Genomic DNA, 18,862 nt, shown 5'->3' on the forward strand with positions numbered 1-18,862 from the left:
TTGTGTGCGCATCTGGAGGCACAACACGGGCCTGTGGCAAGGGTTGTTTGATTGAGCCAAAGGATGCAGTTCTGGGAACAGATGGTGAACAGAGCTGACAGGAAATGGAAAATGGGTGGAAGGGTTTATCGGTGGCTCACAGACATTAACACACACTTTTGAGATCACATAGAGAAAAACGTTGTTCCTTTTTGAGTGTTGGCAACTCATGCTCAGCTGATCTGCTGCTGCCTGCTGCCCTCGCAAATGTTGGCTAATATTAACCTAACTAAACCACAGAAGGAGGAACATAATCTCTGTCACTGCAACAGCTAATGGATTTTTCTTGTTTTGTTGGGCCGCCTATTTAAATAGAGATGTTGCACTTTTTGATGAGTCCATCAACAAGTGTAGGGGGGGGGGGGGGGGGGGGGTTACCCAATCATTGGGTATATGAATGTACAGGATGAGTCACAAAAACCACTGTCTTTTCAATCCCTCCTTACCTCCATCTAGCTGTTCTCTCACAGGAAGGTGAGATGGATGGGACCTCATGGGTGACAATCCTGCTATTACACAGATGAAGACTTCTGATATTAACCTCTATATATACCTCTGTATGCTCAAACCACATCCTGTATAACTGAAAATTTTACTTGACATAAAAAATCTCTTCTGCTGAATTTGCGGTTTGGTTCATTAGTCTTATAAAATGGTAAATGGTGATAAGCTGAGCCAGCAGTGTTGCAGATTTAAACCACTATGAGTCTGATAAGAGCCGTAGCAGGTCTGCTTTACTGTGAATTAGGTAAAAATTCTATGCTACCTTTTTATTTGCTTATTTATCTGTACTAAATTGGACTAACTCCTATCAATCAGGTTGGACCAAAATAGGGTCTGGCCACTTGAAGGCCAGATAGGCAAAATACAGATGTTGACATATTCTCCATTTTATGTCTGCATTCTAACCAATGCACTTTGTAAATATTATTGTGCCACAGCTTCATAACTGTCTCGGATGTAGTCATGTGACAAGACAGAAGGGAAACTGCCGTCAGAGCTGACAACGTCACCCTGTGTGGGAGGGGGATGGGGGTTGAAAAGGGAGAATAGTAGGGAAGAGCAAGAAGTGAGAAAGAAAAGGAAGGTCACAATAAGAGTCCAAAGATTTCAGAGAACATCTGAAGAAGGAAAAAAAAGTTTAGGAAGATCAAAAAGACTGGCGGGAAAAGGAAAGAATAGTCAAGGGCTTCAGGGCTATGGTTTCTAGAGTTTAAGGAAGGTGTGAGGCCTTCAAGTTTACATTGATGATTCCGGGATACAGGATTGAAAGTGCAGGATTTTTAGTTTAGTTTGGAGGAATGTTTCGGATCTACTGAAAATATGAGGAACATGTGGATACTAGGAGCTGTGCTATATTTCCTGGCAGTGACCGAAACATGGAGTCTTGTGGAAGGTCTGTTAACCTAAAAAAGTATTTCTTTAACTGCTTTCATAGTGTACAGATGCCTGTACAGTAGGCTGTTAGTTTGAGGTCAATTCAAGGTTCCACACATTCAGATGGATAACAAATATCACAGATACAAGTGCCCAAGTTTGTTTTCCGACTATGCTGTTTGTGTCAAGTCAAGTAGTCTTTCTATCTCCTTAGGTCAGGAATTTATTTCTTGCAGTCCCCACACACCACTTTGTGAAATTCTGTTCTTATATGATCCATGGCTATTGTTATTTTTCACATTCTGTGCCATTCTGTGCCATTCTGAAGATTTACTAATCTTGCAGAGTTCAGTTCGGAAGGAGGAGCACAGACTGACCTAGTTTAGAATTTGAATTCTCAGATGTTTCTTTACTCTTCCTTTGTGGAAATGATCATTTCACAAAGATCTATGAAAGTGATATAGCAGTGCTTTCCAATTTGGGGGGATTCAAAGTTGAGCATGAGTTTTAAAGTGTGGGTCCTGTGGGTTTCCCAGTCGACCACAGGTGTTGGTTACTCTTGTTGAGCATAAACAAACAAGAATAGAAATTAAAGAGGGAAAGTCTGTAACCCTGAAATTTCCTTTTTAGTGGGTAGAATGCTATAACTCAATCTTCCATGAGATCATACTACACACAGTTTACCATAACCGGCCAAACATCTGCTGAAGGAAGCAAGAGCAAAAATAGCAAAAATGTTTTGTAATCAATGGAACTGCTTTTCTTTGTGTGGTGTTTGACATTATTCTCTCCTTGCTACATAAAGATATACAGTATTTACATTTACATTTATGCATTTAGCAGACACTTTTATCCAAAGCGACTTCCAAGAGAGAGCTTTACAAAAGAGCATAGGTCACTACTCATAACAACGAGATAGCCCCAAACATTGCGAGCAGCCAAAACATGAAGCATACATCGTGGAAAACCAAATAAGTGCCAAAGGGAAAAACCATAAGAGCATGCAGTTAAACAAGTTACAATTGAACAACATGAAACTCCCCACAAGAGTGCAAGAGTGTACCTGTAGAAAAAGAAGATGTATAGAAGACTACAAACATGACAACGATACAATGTTGGGTTTATTTACAAGATGCAAAAACACAACACAAAAGTGATAACACTGTAAATTCACTTCACAGTTAAATACTGAATTTCACCTGAAACTAAGTATCGTACAAATCTATGTTCTGCGTTAACATCTAGTTTTACACTTCTTTTCAGTCTTTTTGACCATAATTGTAACTATGCTATTTCCAGAAAAAAACGTTCTTATATTCGGACCATATACTATATGAACAGTTATTGAACAGCTACTCTGAACAGCTACAGTGAATGTTTACCTAACCCCCTCTGTAACCAGCACTTTGATGATTTTCAGTTTGTCATGTTGAGATAAGAACTAGGATAGGGCTGATTTAATCAACCTTCACTAAATTAATCTCCAGTAAAACAATTAGAAAATAATGTAACTGAATGTTGATAACGCTATGCAGCTAACTTGCACCTCCCCCTCCCCCCCCTTTCACTGTCCCTCAGGAAACAACCCCAATAGCGCTAACTATCGCTCCACCCCTTCCTCCACCTCCAACATGCAAGCCAAACTCCATGGTAAATATCTCTACTATTATTATTATTATTATTCCAACCCGTCCCCCATTGCGTTGCAAATGTGTTTTGTGGAACGTTCTGTTGTACTGTTTATTCATAAAGTTTTATATGCGGCCAAGTTTTTGTGGTAAAATGTGGCCTATAGAAATGAATGGATGGAAGGTAGTGGGGATTAGAGCGTAGTGGTTGGTAATTTCAAAATTGCTACATTTTGTAAACTACTGCTGTCCTGACAAATAAAGCTACTGCTCACAACGACCTACCAACAGGATGTGCGCATGTGCAGTGCATTTTGGAGCATTTTGGACACAGGAATCTGTGTGTGTGTATCCGCGTATTAGAATGGGTTTAGTTTCCCACGATTATCTAGAGTCGCGGGCACTCTGCAAAGTTCATATTTTGCAGGTGTGCTCTTTCTAAACCAATGGAGTGCAGTGTCGCGATTGACGTTGTTTGGATAAGCAGTTCGTCATAAAAAATTGTTTGCCACCAGTTTGGCTTGCTCTCTTCGCTCTCGACTCAGCCACCTTGAGTTGACTGAGCTGCACTAAGTTCTCGCGAGCCGAAACTATATGTGCACTGTGCATTATCTACAGTTCAAGCAATCTGTAATTGTGTGTTTCACTGGCATCTTAATCATCGACTGCATCATGGGCACTACGCACTAGTGCCCAAAACTACACAGCATTTTCATGGTGGAAAGAACGGTTTTTACAGGTAAATGTAATTTATTTATAATAGATTAAATGTTGTCACTAAAATTTTCTAGAATTTATTTTTCTTTCTTATTTTTCAGTTGTTTAGCATAGCTTTTGTTGTTGCAAACTAGCTGTTTGGGTGCATGAAAACAACTTTTTTCATGGTTTTCTTCCCTTCTTCAAATGTTCTTGAAAACAAGAATTCTGTTTCAGTCCTACTATGTTGGTGTACTGTGAAATCAATTATGATGGATGTTGTTATTTATAAATGTTGTATTGGACAGTACAACAGAAAATGCGATTCCACCATTATGTTGTATTTCTTAATTCTGTAATGTTGCCTGGTTGTTTAATCATAAACATATTTATGAATTCATTTCAGATCAGCTCTCTTTGTGACCTGCAGTCTATATAATAAAATCAATTGAAGATGGCCAAAACTCGAACACCTGCGAGGATGATAATATATAAAACATCTTGTTATTTCGAGTCAAGATATTAAGTCGTTATTTCGATTTTGATTGTCATCAGAGTGTGATGACATGTCTAATGACATATCTAACTAGAGAGGGTACAATTTCTGGGGAAATTGTAGGGTGTGCTTGCTTGCGTCGGTTGCACAGGGGTCCGTTTTTTAATGACATTTTTACAACTAATATTTCTGTATATTTTATATAAAAATGCATAGGGCCTACTTATTATTTATAATATATACTTAATTTTAAAAGCATTCAAGTCCACTGTTACATGTAATGTGTAATGTGCAATGTCTTGCATGAAATTGACAATATGATGGGAATTTCTGTCCATGTAAATGGTTGATTATATAAAATATTTTGAACTGTACTCTGTTCTTTCTTCTATTGAGAAATGTCTGACCACTAGGATTCTCCTCTGGTGCATTGCAACATTTGACATCTGGGCACATCACAATCTATCATCATCATATTAGATATTTCCTACCTGATATAATGAGCTACCCTACTCTTAACCACATATAGAGGTGGTAGTCCATTCCCTACCTGACACAATGAACTACTATACTCTTCACAACATTTATAGACGTAGTAATCCACTTTGATAGATATTTCCTACCAAACAGAATGAGCTACTCTGCTCTTAACCACATGTATATATGTAGTTGTTCATTCTGATTTAGTTCTGATCTGACAGAATTAAGTTATATACTTTAACCACATTAGGTAAGGTCATTGTGTGTCAGAAGAAAGGCTTTGAACCGGTTCAAGGAACAAAAATGAAACCAAAAACGCTTATTTGTAATAATGGTAACCAATTAATATTTTTTTCCATTCTTTTATTTAGTACAACAAATGAAAACTTGTTCTGCTGGATATGCCACGATGTATAGAGAAGTTCTTGGAAAAAGATAGCTAGCTCTAGTTACACAGAAAAGCCTAAATGTTTTCCCAAGTTTAGCCTACGAGTTTTGCTTCCTGGGTCACACACAGTTCTGTGATTGACCACAATTGCGAATCAATCAAATGACCGGGAACCCACTGTAAATTAGGCCAAAGACAGATTGGAACAGCTCTCTCCTTTGTGATACAATGCGGTTTTGTATTGTTTTGTGACATCGATAGGGACTGCCTATAACTGTACCCCCTCTAGTCCCCTGTTCGGTTCTTGGGTCACTTTGTTGTTTGTCCAGGGTTTTTATCCTGACTCTAGCTGAGTAGTTGTACCTAAATGGCAAACTCAGCACTCTCAATAGGCCTATCCTTTAGTGTGTGTCACAGACAAGCCTATATTATATATCATAGCCTTGCTAAATCAAATCAGATGCCGAGAATTCTTTTTATTGTATGTATCTCTCAGTGTTTGTACTCGCAAAAATGAAATTCTGTATTTTTCAGTCCACAGAAGTGAGAATTTCCGAGTAGGGAGTAATGTCACTTTGCAGTGCAGCAACAAGACATGGAGTGAAATGATCTACACTATCTGGAAGATACCCACCCATGAAAAAATATCATCCCAGTGTCAAATATCATCTACTGAAGATGGCCAAAACATGAACACCTGCAACGATGGCAAAACCCTGTGCAATACAACCAATGGAGAGTCCTATCTGCACATCCCAGAGTTCTCTGAGAGAGATGAAGGCTACTACTTTTGTGAAACAGTTCATAAAGGAGGGAGCTACGCTGCAAAGATTGAAGTGTTGGTAATAGGTAAGACATTATTCACAACCACTGGTACCTACTACCTACAATTTTCAAAACAATGTAGGGAATGCACGTTATTTTTCAACCTGCTTTTCATTGTCAATACCGATAAGACAACAAATATATATATATTTTCTTAAATAATATTTGGTATTTTAATAAGTAGTAACTCTGCTCCCAAATTTCCACCCCCTGGTAGTGCTATATAACTCATCGATTTTTCTTTTAATATGTATTGCAGCTGCCATTACAAAGTACTTACTTTTGCATGCAGTATGCAAACAATTGGGACATACTACTTCGCCATAACATTGTTCCTTGTACTTTGAAACTTGAACTACATCCGTCACAGTTCGTAGCACAAAATGTAAACATTGTTGAAAAAATGGTTGGTGCTACATTTTTTACTGCGGAGCTGTCCCTACTATTGATACCAAGAGAAAGTTAACACTGCATGGCTTTACCTATCCATGTGCAGCAGTTTGATGTTGTGAGCATGACAACAGCATGCTGCGCTTGTAAAGTCAATGAAAGCAAAATTGGCTTCATATTTTTGGCTCTATTTATCAGCTATAACTAAATTAACTTGTCTATCCGAAATGTATCGTGCATCCCTACAAAAATGTACTAGACTTAACCGTAACATACTGAGATGGTGTGACAAGTTTCAGATTAATCTCCTTGATTCCTTTTTGTGTAGCTCCTCCAATCGTTTCTGCCTGGATAGAGAAAGAGGGCAGCAGGTATACGGCTGTGTGTGAGGCTGACAGAGGCAAGCCTGCTGCTTCCATCACCTGGAGGACCACATGGAACTCCTCCTCAGCTGTGATCACAACTAAGCCCACTTCGGATGGCTTCCATTCTGTGAGCAGTCGCTTGGTAATAGCCGAGGGCGTTGCCAGGACAAACCTTAGCTGTGTTGTCAGTCATCCTTCCTGGACAGATGAGCAGACACATGATCCGAATATCGCAACAAAAGATTCTTTTTCTGGTATGAGTTGAGTTTTAAAGGGGTTCAGATAGTCAGTGTGTTGCCTTGTTCTTGTATGGTGTGTTGTGTGCAGTTGGGAGGGATTGTGTAATCAACCACCCTAAATAAATATCAGCATAATGAATAAGTATCAGGTCTACTTCATGTATTTATGTCTCCCTCTCAGACTCCCAAAAATCTCAGATCATCGTCATCTCTGTGGTAACCGTCAGTATAGTCATGGCAGTTTTTGGCGGTATATACTTCACTCTGAGGAACCTTCACACAATCAGGTAGGATTTCTAAATTGGTACAATAATTCATTTAAAAGTTGCATGTAGTTATATGGTTCTGAAGACAGTTTTGTGTCATGTCAATTTGGATTTCAAGGAATTGCTTTGTGTCCAACACCACACCGGAGGAGTCAAAATGTTCACCGGTATGTAAAGAACCCTGCAGTTTCACACTTTTAAATGATCCCTATCTATGACCTATCACAGCTTCTTATTAACATGATAGGGTTATGACAGTGTATGAACACCATTGGTACTGATGGGGGTTATGAACATATACTGTAACGCTGTTGGTAATGATGGAGTTAAGACAGTGAATTCCGAATATTGTCATTGTGAACATGTGACTGATGGTGTCTGTATTTCTCAGGTTGATGAAGTGGAAGAAGTTGAGCCATACGCCAGCTATGTGCAGCGTGTAAACACCATCTACAACTCTTCTGACGATTTCTTTAAATAAAACACACATACATACACACACACACACACACACACACACACACACACACACACACACACACACACACACACACACACAAGGAACCACACACTCCCCTTAGAATTTGGAAGCTTATGAAACTATAAATGGAAAAAACAAAACAGGGAGAGCCTCATAGACTTGATGATAAATGTCTTCTGATCAGAGTGGAAAAGTAGTTTACAACAGAACTGAGAAAGTGAGCCTAACTTGTGTTCTGTTCCTCCTGTGAACCCTGGACTCGCTTTTGTGAGACTACTGGTAGCAGGCTGAGGGTGTGTGGGAGGTTTTCAGACAAATTTGCGTGCCTGGTGCTAAAATATTCTAACACTCATTTTTGACTGTTGACTGAGACCTTGTAATGATCAAGATATTCCTTCACAACCGGATGTGCACAGATGTTGAATTCACATTATCTGTAAACATTAACACATATACAGTATTTAACATACTATGTATACTTTATAAATAAATATGTTATAAATATGACAGATTAGTACAAAATTGTGTGTCTACACCAAAAAACTGGATTGATAACAAGCATATACCTGTGAAACATAACATTTGCCAAACACAGTCACCAACACAATGATATGCTAGCTAGCGATTGTATAGTCCACAACAGTATAACAAACTATTTTACTTAGCATTAGGGTTAATGGATAGGTAACTGAAAGCATACATGATTATGCTTACCTCCATAATTACCAGCCCAGCCTGTTTGGCAATGTTGTGGATGATGTAACATGGGCACCCATGGATGTAAATGTTACAAATTTTGGATGCAATGTATCAAACTGTATATATATTCCTAGATAGGTATATGTTTGTTTTATCACCCAGTATTTTTACATTTTAGAATTCACATGGAAAAAGTTACTTCTTTTAAATTGCTGCCAGCCTCCCAATCAGCCATTTCCCCGTCTGCTTTCAAGGCTGCAATTCTCTTGTTTCTCAGCAGATGTCGCAGGGGTTCCTTTGCACAAGTTTTCTGTCATTCAGACATGTAGCCTGAATAAGATTTATATTTGTAGCATCAACTCCTGTGAATAGTTTATATGTATATTTAATAGCATGGCAAATTAATTCAATCAATAACAAGACACATATGTAATATTACCTACTCTACCATGACTATTATAAATGGAAAAGAGAGAAAAAGAAGAGAGCAAGGAGAAACAGAAGAAAAAGAAGGAATTGACCTCAGGATGTTATTTTCCTTAATATTTACAGTGCCCAGTATCATTCCTCCTACCTGCTTCTAGTGAATACTATGCAGTCAGTATGTTTAGTTATTACAGTTTAATAGATATTTAGACATAAGACAATAGAGTGCAGGTACAGATGGTTACAAAACAGAACTATACAATACAACAATAAGACACTACAATACACACATTTATAACATAATTAAAATGTCTCAAGTTTACCCATAGGCCAAACCTTCCTTTGGCACTTCTCTAGGCTTTAGCCCCACCACCAACTATAAGTGACATGGAGGCTGTGGGGAAACCGTCAGACCAGCAAAAGGGAATATCGGTCTTATGGTTCTAGATGCTTTCACATAACAACGATGGCATTTACAGTCGACTTGGGCAGATCTAGTAGGACAGAAATCAAATTTGAGAGATTATGAAGCTCAGCTGGAGATGAACAATGCATCCTGGATTGGTTCATTGAGGGAGTAGTCACAATACATTTTTGGTCAAGGGTTATGTCGCTGAATTGACTTTTAACCAACTAACCTGGAGGCCTCAACAGAGATACATGCTGACCTCTAGTGGACAAATAGTATTCTGTTTCTTTCGGTCTGTCGATGCTCATTCCCTCATGTCGTTTTTTTCTCTAACTGACAGTGTTCGGAGGTCAGCCTCAGACCTACTTGCTACAATCTACTTGCAGATGTCATAGAGGCCCTGTTTGTGCTGGAGACTGGGATGTTGTGCTAAGCTAACTCTTATCAGTTCTCTTTCAAGGAAGACCTATTTAATTGGAGATTTGAGATGTAACCTTCAACAGGTGGAGTCTGTTCATCTCTGTGAATGTGCTGAAGCTTTCTCTTGGCTTTGTCGGAACTCACAGTTAGTGTGTTTGTAATTAGTCCAAACCGTCACCAAAAAACTAAGCCAACCAAAAAACCAAGGACACACACATTCATGATTCTTCTTGATGAAATACTATGTAGTTATGGAGAATAATATATAATACTAGTAAGAATATTTCAACAAAAGCTTCATTTAATTGGAATGCAGAGATGTAAATGTAATTCCTCAAAATTGATCTTTCTTTTCCTATAATTACCACACAGGGCACACACTCAGCGCCTACACCCATAGCTGGCCTCACTGCATTATCTCTGAAACCCGGTGCACACTGGTATCTGTGTGTGTTGTCCTTAGAAGACAAAGCCCTTCAGAGGACATGGACAAGGAGGGAGTCAGGAGTAAAAGCTGGGATGAGGAGGCAGTATATGAGGCATGACTGCTTCCAGACTGAGGTCACTCAGCGACCATGTGACCTTATCCCCCTTGTATTTCATCCCCATCACTATGATATCCCTGATGAGAAAATAGCAGTAACACACTTTACTGTGCACTACTGAAGTTTGGACAAAGGAGTGATCTGATTGCCCAGAAGTAAACATTTCTAGCTTTATTTTGGTACCATAATCTACTCAACATGTCAAGCCTACACACACACGCTCAGCTCACAATCAAACAAAGAGCTGTGTGTGTACGTGTGTGTGCGGGAGGGGGGGGGAGGAGAGGGGGCATTTATATACTTGTACTCAAAGATCAACGGGGGCATTTGCAACTGTGTGTGTGTTTGTGTGCGAGAGACACCTTGAGAGAGCGTGATATAGAGAGAGGTAGATTGAAGGGAGAGTGTGTGTGTGATCTCCCAAACAATTCCCATAGCCCTGACAAAGTATCAAACACCGTTTGAACAAAGTGCAAATGTGCATTATTTCTTGACCAAAACCATATGATGGGAGAGGAATTTGACTTTGACACAGCCAATTCAGTCGGATCAACCTTGATGCAGCCCTCAAGCAAGATCACACGCTCAAAACAAAACAATTCAAGGTCAATGTTTTTTTTCTGTCTCAGGTAGAATTGTTTTTAAATATTGTAAAGAATTGTAAGCTTTCTCAGTAATTTATTGATATTTATCAAGCAACAGCATTTGTCTTCATATGGGGGCTTTAACCATGGGTATCAATGAGCTATTCAGTGTGTCAGCATGCTTAGGAAAACAGGACAAACATGGAAACCATGGCCCCTCCACACACATATTGAATGCTTTAGACACATAAAAAATGACATTGACAGGGAAATACACAGTTTCTCATACTAATAGACATGAGCCTGTGGTGTGTGTACACTACACATCTACAAATAGATATTACACCATGCACATGAAGCACGAGTCAAACATGAAAAATGAATGAATAATATAATAAAAAACATGAAATTGTACAGTCACTGTCTAGACACACACGCAGACACACACAACTAAGCGTTTACAATTGGCAACTAGCTGGCCAGACACATTTATAATGCATTCCACCCTTGGCGCCTGTAGGACGTGACCATTGCGTCAGTTTCAGAGAATCTGATCAAACCATCTGACCATGGAATCTAACCAAATTCTCATGCACTCACTCAGTTATTTGCCCCCTCGACACACAAATTATATCTAGTGTATGATATTGCAAGATATTTACACCGGACAAACACCGTAACCCCAAAACTCAGTTAAAAAATAATTCTAACCAAGGTATTAAAAGAAAAAGGGCTATTGAAATATTAAAGTCTACAACTATCATTATGGATTATCTGGGGATTGAGAGTAATTCTGTCATTTAGGAGTAGAGGTAAACGGAGGGTATCATTGATGTTTGGCTCTCTCAAGCGCTCCAGTGATGTTGGTCTTGATTGTAGTGTAGTGTGCTGTATATGTCTTCTGATGTGATGTCATCCTCTGTCTTTCCTGTCTTTTTCCCCACAGTTGATAAAGCTAAAGTTGATTGGTTCATGTAATCACCACCTCTACCTATTTCAAACATTGTCTCAAAAGACAACTCAGTCTGAGAGAGAGAGAGAGAGAGAGAGAGAGAGAGAGAGAGAGAGAGAGAGGAGAGGGAGAGGGAGAAAGGGAGGAAAATCCCAACATTCAGAGACCAGGTTAGATTGAGGTCAGAGCTAATTTACTGGGTAATATAGTGGTCCAGAAAACCATAGAATGCATCAAGTTCAGGCATTTTAATCAGGTTTCCACCCAAAACTTAAAATGGTCTGCCAAACTGCATGAAACAACGCCAGAGAACTAATAGCCCTGATACTGTGCTCTGGGAGGTGTAAGGGTCTAAAACACAGCCGTTCAAAATAAGAATGAAATGCATAAGAACAGAGTTATGCTTTTCAATTGTTATTTCTGTGTCTGTCCATCCATACATTACATGTATCTGTCTGAATGGCTGTGACACTGGTTCAGCTAGCTAAACCATTAAGCCATTGTCTTCACGCTATAGGCATTAACTTCACCTTCACATGCACACAGACACACACATGCAAGCTGAAGCAGCATCCTATTATGTTGGCCCTCCTTAGGATGGATCTCCATCTATAAATGAGTTTATAGCACAAAAAGCTGGAAAACAATCTCAGCTTTGTAAAACGAGAGTCCTAAAGAAGCACTGACGCAATCCAGCTGTAGAGAATTATGGCTTTGACAACCAATTACATTCTCAGAATAGCCAGGTCAGCAAGGTAAAACTAACCGCATACTATGTTTCTCCTGTCCTCCTCTGAACAAGGGAGAGTGTAAAAAGTATTCATACTATTTATAAAGTATGTTAAAGGCAGGTAGTTTTACAAAACTAGCTATTTTGGCTTGAGTTTGAAAATATTAAACCCTAAATAACACCCCCCCTCTCTTCAAAGCCACTCCCCCAAAACCAATGAACACTGTCCCTGACTACTACATTTAGTGCACAAGCAGGTAGGAGACAGGCAAGTAGCCCCTCCAATCATCGCATTCGGTCTGAATGCAATGATTGGTTGTGTTTATTACAGTCCTGCTATGTACATAGACATTAGATTTATAAAAAAACAAAAAACAAAAAAAAAGACTAAATACTGTCAGAGCATTTGATTTATTGATTACTATCAGAATGTGCCTTTATTTCAGCAATTATGACAAAAAGTGCTTCTCAAAACATTACCTACCCTGCCTTTAACCACATGTGTTTCTATGTTTTCTGTAGACATGCATGTGTCGGTCAGCGCATCAGATAGCCAGTCTGTTGGTCAGCCAGTCACTCACCCTCTTTGCGTAGGAAACACTTCCAGAGGCAGAAGCAGAGGCTCATAACCAGCAGAGCTGCAACTGTTGTAACTGAGATAAGGATAGTGAGAGCTGTCCCAACTAGAGAGAGAAAGAGAACAAATAGGTTAGGCACTTGTTGTTCTTGGATGTAATTTATTTAGCCTAAGAATTATAAGATGGTTCAACACAGAGTACCTTGTTTTAACCATGTGTAATTCATTGTAATTTATCTGAAGTTTAGAAGATTTCTGATTTGCTGTGAAACAATCTCTCTCACTGTGTGTGCATGTGTGTGTATGTGTGCGTGTGTCCACAATAGGCCTCTGTATGAGAATTGTTGTAGTCTTGGCTAGTCTCAAACCAAGACTACAGCATGTATCAATCTATTGTGATCTAAGTATTAAAAGGTTTATGCTTTTTACTGGCTCCGTCAGACTACTTATTCCAGAAACAGGTCTGTTTAAGACAATCTGAGGCTGAGGCCAGTTGAGATATGGTTCCTCCCAAACTCTTCCCTTATGTGTTTGAGTGTGTGTGTGAAACCCTTGCTTGAACTCACTCTTGGTATTCATAGATACAGCGATAGGAGACTCTAAGCCCTTATGATGGACCAGGCATTTGATGGAGACATCCTTCAGGAGCCCTGTTTGGACGGTGAGAGTGCTGATGACCAGGGTTGTCCCGTCCCCTTGGGCCAGTTGGGATGTCACAGGGGGCCCGATGGTGCGGTTGTCTCTCTCCACGTTCCATACAATCTCTGCAGGAGGGCGGGATTGGGAGGTGCAGTTGGCCTCGATCACCCCCGGAGACACTGTCTTGTAGCTCACATGGGGCTTGGGCAGCACTGGGGAACCACACACACACACTTATACAGCACAGATATATACACACTCTGCACTGCATCTCACTTACAATGTAACTGAATAGTTGAAACAACAGTCTTTGCACTGTGGATTTTTAAGGCAGGATTATGCCATGGCTCCACTTTGTCTCAAGATTCTAGTTCTTGTAGCTACAACCCGTGTGTGACGGCACACACCACAAGGATCAGTCTGAGGAATGTTGCTTCTTGCATAGTTGGGATCCATATGCAAAGCCTTGCCTCTGTTTTCAATTCTCTGTCCTCAGAGCAGGGGGAGGAATGTTGTTCAATAGAATTGAGAATATTTGAGTTGGCTAGCAGAAAGAGGGCAGATCTGTCCAAAAATCTGCTCTGTATCCCTCTATCTATCTACAATCTTCAGCTCTTTGTGTAGAGAACCGTCCTCTATAAACGTCTGATCTCCTGTTCCAGAGAACCATCAGTACCTTAGTGAACCTCCACCATCTAGCCATCTGGTTTAGAACCATGGCAGTGGCAGATGAAGGAGCACTTTTGACAACTGAGGACAGATGAACTACTGTACTACTGCCTGACACACCCACGCTCTCTAAGCCCCATGGTTCCTCTCCAGGCCAAGGCCTGAAAAAGGGAGGATAAGGATGAGAAAATAATATAATCTGTTTGGCTAGAGGAACAGCTTACACTCCAGACCAACACAGTGTTGTGGTGGGAATCCAGCATTGATACAGGAAAGAGAGGAGGAGGTGACCGAGAGAAAGAAACAAGTAAGAGGAAAGAGAGAGGGCGTCCACGTGCCGAGAGAGCGAGAGACAGAGAGAGAGAAGCAGTTGAAGAGAGAGAGAGAGCAAAGAGGGAGGCACTGTCTACGACTAACAGTGACACAGTCAGCCTGGTGCCATTCTCTCCCTCAACCCTTCGCTCACCCCACCATTCCATCTCTTTCTCCCTGCTCACCAAAGAGCCCATTCTCTTGCAGGACTGTCAGTCTGTGTTTCATGTTCTAGTTAATTACACATAACACCAGCACACACATCACAACCAAACCCATGCCACCAAACCCAGACATGCTGCTGTCCTCTTCCCTATCAAAGATCAGATTTATACTTCACCTATTACAGTCCTAGCCATGACCCGGTCATAGCTCTAATAAATTGCTGTCCTCCTCCCAGCTTCCTCAGAGAAGACTGCAGGTGTCTCCCCTCAGGCCCCAGCCATATCTGTCAGCTTCAGAACAGAGAGATCCCAGACACATTTTCCTCCTCCTCCTCTTTTCTGTCCCAGAGCAGCCTGTGCATGGGACCCCAGGCCCCAGCCCAGCCCTGACATTCAGTCACTCAGGGAGCATTATACACTCGAGCGCTACACTGCCATCAATTACACTGATCCTGGATCCCCCGTTGCTGCACTTGATTCTGACTTTCTTTTGCATTACTGCCACGTGTTTACAATATTGTAACTATTTGAACTATATAATGATGTACTATATTGTGTCTTACCATGTGTATATACTGTGTTACTTTTATGCCATGCATGTTCCTATCTCTCCGTCCTTGCACCAATTTTGGGTTAGGGTTAGGTTTTGGGGTTAGCCGCAGCCCTGCTTTCGTTGCCTATGCTATTTGTTGTCTTACGACAATACGTCCAACTGAATAGAATGTGCATGTTGGACATCATAATGACGCCTTTTAGTGCACGGCCAATCTGATACCAGATCAGGACCGCCTCCAACCCCCTGCCCCCACAGCTTCAATAAGGCCAAGTATGCAGACAAACAAACTATCTTCTCTAAGCCATGAGGGGAAACATCCCACCGCTGTTACCTGACCCCTACATTCGTATTGCAAGTACTATAGTCAGGAATAACACTGCAGCTACATAGGCCTGTGAGAGTCATTATCCAGCATGGAGCCAGTGGACACACCCTCAGACTGGCTCTTAACTCGGCGCAGAAGGGAAACAGACACCATTCACTGTTTAGTTATACAGCCCTTTTCTACTCTATAACATTTTTAGAGGTGAAGGAAGGAGGATGGCTGTTTACATACTATAAAAACAGAACCCCAATGGCCAAAAACCATTAGTAGACCACTCACAGTCATCATATTCATCCTCAATATGTTCATCGTCATTACCACTATCATCATCTTCATCACCCCCACCACTATAATGTTCACCATCATCATCACCATCATCATCACAACCACTAATACCATCATCTCCATTATCATAATCATCCCCCCACCCATAATTACCATAGACAGAGAGGCAGGAAGTTGCGGTCTTAGTCCCCTCAGGGTAGGTGTGGTACTGGCAGGTATAGCACCCCTCGTCCTGGGTGCTGACAGGCTGGAGGGTGAGCTGGCTGTTGGACAGGGAGGCGCTGAGCCAGACCCTGCCCTGGAAGGGGGGCTCGATCATTGGGTCGCTGCGCTTGGCGTAAGAGGCTATTTCACCTGAGTCCCCTTGCTCGACTGTCCTCTTCCACAGAACTTGCTGGACCTTTTCAGGCAGGCCGTAGGAGCAAGAAAGCGACGCCTGTTTGCCACTCACTGCTGTCTTGTTACCCTCAGATGTGAGACGAGCTGGGGGAGAAGAGAAAGAGAGGGGAAGAGAGTGAGGGGGAGAAAGGGAGAGAGAGGAGTCTGAATGTTGCTACAAGGTGGGAACAGGACACGGAGATACACACAGATTAGCTGACATTAGCTCAAGTGTCTGAGACAGCTGCTTTCGCTTTACTGAACGATCCCTCTCTCCATCCTCAGTGGCTACACTGGGATCCATTCCTCTGCATTCATTTTCTTTCCATAACCCCATGATCCAAGCTCTAGGCGACTGTTCTCTCTCGCACACACGTGTACACACACACACAGACACACGTGCTAACTCAATGCTGGGAACAAAGTGTGGCACCAAAGAGAAAGACAAATGGCATCGGAGCAAATGATTTAGGACCATCAGCGGATCTAATTATAGATCTAATGTGAACAGACTGGTCTTCCTCTGCCTTGTCCTCTCTCTTTCTGTGGCCCTCTATATTACCTCCATCATTATCTACAGCATCGCCTCCATCAATAGCTGTCGCCACAAGCACCATCTATCACCACCACAACTGCCTATCTCCTCCATCATTATCTACAGTATCACCTCCATCACTGCCCATCAATCAGCCGACACCGCCCTCCCCCGCTTTGCTCCTGTCGATTGTGTCTTCACTGTGTAAACAGAACCCTTGACCCCCCCCAGCCCCAGGCCAGACAGTATGTTCTCACAGGTGACGGTGAGGCAGGTGCGTCCCTCCTCGGATCCGACTGGATGCAGGTCAAAGATGCATGTGTAGCAGCCCTCATCCCTGAAGCCCACCCTGCGGATGGTGATGGCGGAGGAGTCCTTGGTGGAGCGGGCCAGCTGCACGTGCTGCTGCCCGCTCACGCTGTCAACCTGGCCCGGCTGATGGGACAGCAGTGTTTGGTTCTGAACATCCAGCCAGCGGACCTGCCTCACAGCATCACCCCGGACCCCAGACACACTGCAGGTCAGGGTGAAGGGCTGCTCGACTGGAGCCTCCAACTGGGGTGGAGCTACCACCCTACCTGAGATATACAGAACAAAGATCAAATAAAACGTTATTAAACTCAAAGGAAATTCTTGTGCCAGAGATTGCTAGAAGGTTACAACATTGCTCAGTAATAACAGCAATACGAAGTTAATTATTTTTTATATATATAATACATATATATAATAAATATAAAGTGTACAAAGTGGTAAATGCTAAGGGAGTAAAGGCTGAAGGTAATAAATAATACGGCACAATAAGTATCTCCAACGGTCTCTATTATTCAAGCTTTTCTTTTCTTTGGTACAACACAGGTTTCACTTTTTGTATTGCGGACACGCACCCTGCAGTCTGGCGACCAGTAATAAGGACATACACAGCTGCAGGCATCTCTTCAAGTCGGCCTCACACATCATAGTCTCCACCAGAGAGGGCAGGTGTGGGGATGGGGTGAAAGGTCACACTAGTCAGACCGGTCAAAAACAGTAACTCACACAACAATAAACAATGAACAACAGAGCTCAACTAACAGCAGAGGTGTAGTTGGAACATGATCCCAGCCATGTATCATAGATAATAAAAACTTACAGTGTGAATGGTGGTGTAGACTGTCTTCAGGTTGTTTATCAGGCCAGCTTCATCTTACACACGCATATGTCTTTCTGTCACTCTCCTAGTGCAGATGATGACAGACCAAAATCAAAGATCTACCCCAACCATCAAATACTACAGTTAGCCTACCACACACAACCAACAGTTTCCTATGAATTTACTGAGACCACTTTTTTTCACATTAGCTCTATTTAATTTTCAAGATTATAGAAGTAATTCACCAAAAATCGTTTACTTTATCCGTCGAGTTCAAATCCAAAGCTTGCTTTTAATGTTAAACCATCTCTATAATTCAGTAATGTAGGCTGGATCCTGGAACCATACGATTTTTTACACTAACACTTTTTTTTCTGAAAAATAAAAAATATATATCTTACTCGAAAACTTCAGGATGATGCGTGCTCTCTCGGTGATTGTAGTGTTACTATGGATTTGCAGTCTACAGTCTACTCACGGTCCACGGTCTACTTGTGATCTGTAGTTCGTGAACGATTCGTTCATTTTGAACGAATCTTTAAAATGACTCAGAGACTCAGAGAGTGATTCATTCATTTTCTCGTGGCATCACATCGTGACATCATTTAGCAAGGCTCAATATATGAAAACAGATTCGTTCACCACTCGACTGGGTCCTCGGGTCGGTATTTCTTACATTTTTCACGGGACTTGCATGGGCTCGGTATAGCAAACATAAACGATTCGTTCACCACTCGGGAGCGTTTGTTTTGACGAGTCTTCCCCTTTTTGGAAATTCGTCTCCTGCACAGTAGGTGGCGGTGCATGCATCTTGAATTTCGTTATGATCCACCAGTCAAAGTCAAAGAAGAAAAAGAA

General features: G+C 41.4%; 2 protein-coding genes across 3 annotated transcripts; one reads left to right on the forward strand and one right to left on the reverse strand.

The window, feature by feature from the left end:
• Window positions 1–1,125: 1,125 nt before the first annotated feature.
• Window positions 1,126–8,165, forward strand: si:ch211-214p13.9 (cell surface glycoprotein CD200 receptor 1-A). The gene is made up of 7 exons (XM_067259749.1): window positions 1,126–1,435; window positions 2,995–3,066; window positions 5,639–5,953; window positions 6,648–6,938; window positions 7,105–7,210; window positions 7,308–7,356; window positions 7,581–8,165. Exons 1-7 carry the CDS (start codon window positions 1,363–1,365, stop codon window positions 7,668–7,670), a joined length of 996 nt encoding a protein of 331 aa, XP_067115850.1. The 5' UTR covers window positions 1,126–1,362; the 3' UTR covers window positions 7,671–8,165.
• Window positions 8,166–8,863: 698 nt separating this feature from the next.
• zgc:113337 (uncharacterized protein LOC503741 homolog) lies at window positions 8,864–18,483 on the reverse strand. Of its 2 annotated transcripts, none has more exons than XM_067229383.1 (8): window positions 18,406–18,483; window positions 18,005–18,089; window positions 17,760–17,835; window positions 17,133–17,453; window positions 16,116–16,445; window positions 13,579–13,863; window positions 13,017–13,118; window positions 8,864–11,778 (listed from the first exon to the last, which is right to left on the reverse strand). In XM_067229383.1, exons 3-8 carry the CDS (start codon window positions 17,830–17,832, stop codon window positions 11,774–11,776), a joined length of 1,116 nt encoding a protein of 371 aa, XP_067085484.1. In that variant the 5' UTR covers window positions 17,833–17,835; window positions 18,005–18,089; window positions 18,406–18,483; the 3' UTR covers window positions 8,864–11,773. The 2 variants fall into 2 exon arrangements, with proteins under 2 accessions (XP_067085484.1, XP_067085483.1); XM_067229382.1 differs by having other exon boundaries at window positions 17,760–17,879.
• Between the last annotated feature and the right edge of the window lie 379 nt (window positions 18,484–18,862).

The sequence above is a fragment of the Osmerus mordax genome, chromosome 2 (assembly GCF_038355195.1).
Source record: "Osmerus mordax isolate fOsmMor3 chromosome 2, fOsmMor3.pri, whole genome shotgun sequence".
NCBI classification, from domain to species: Eukaryota; Metazoa; Chordata; class Actinopteri; order Osmeriformes; family Osmeridae; genus Osmerus; species Osmerus mordax.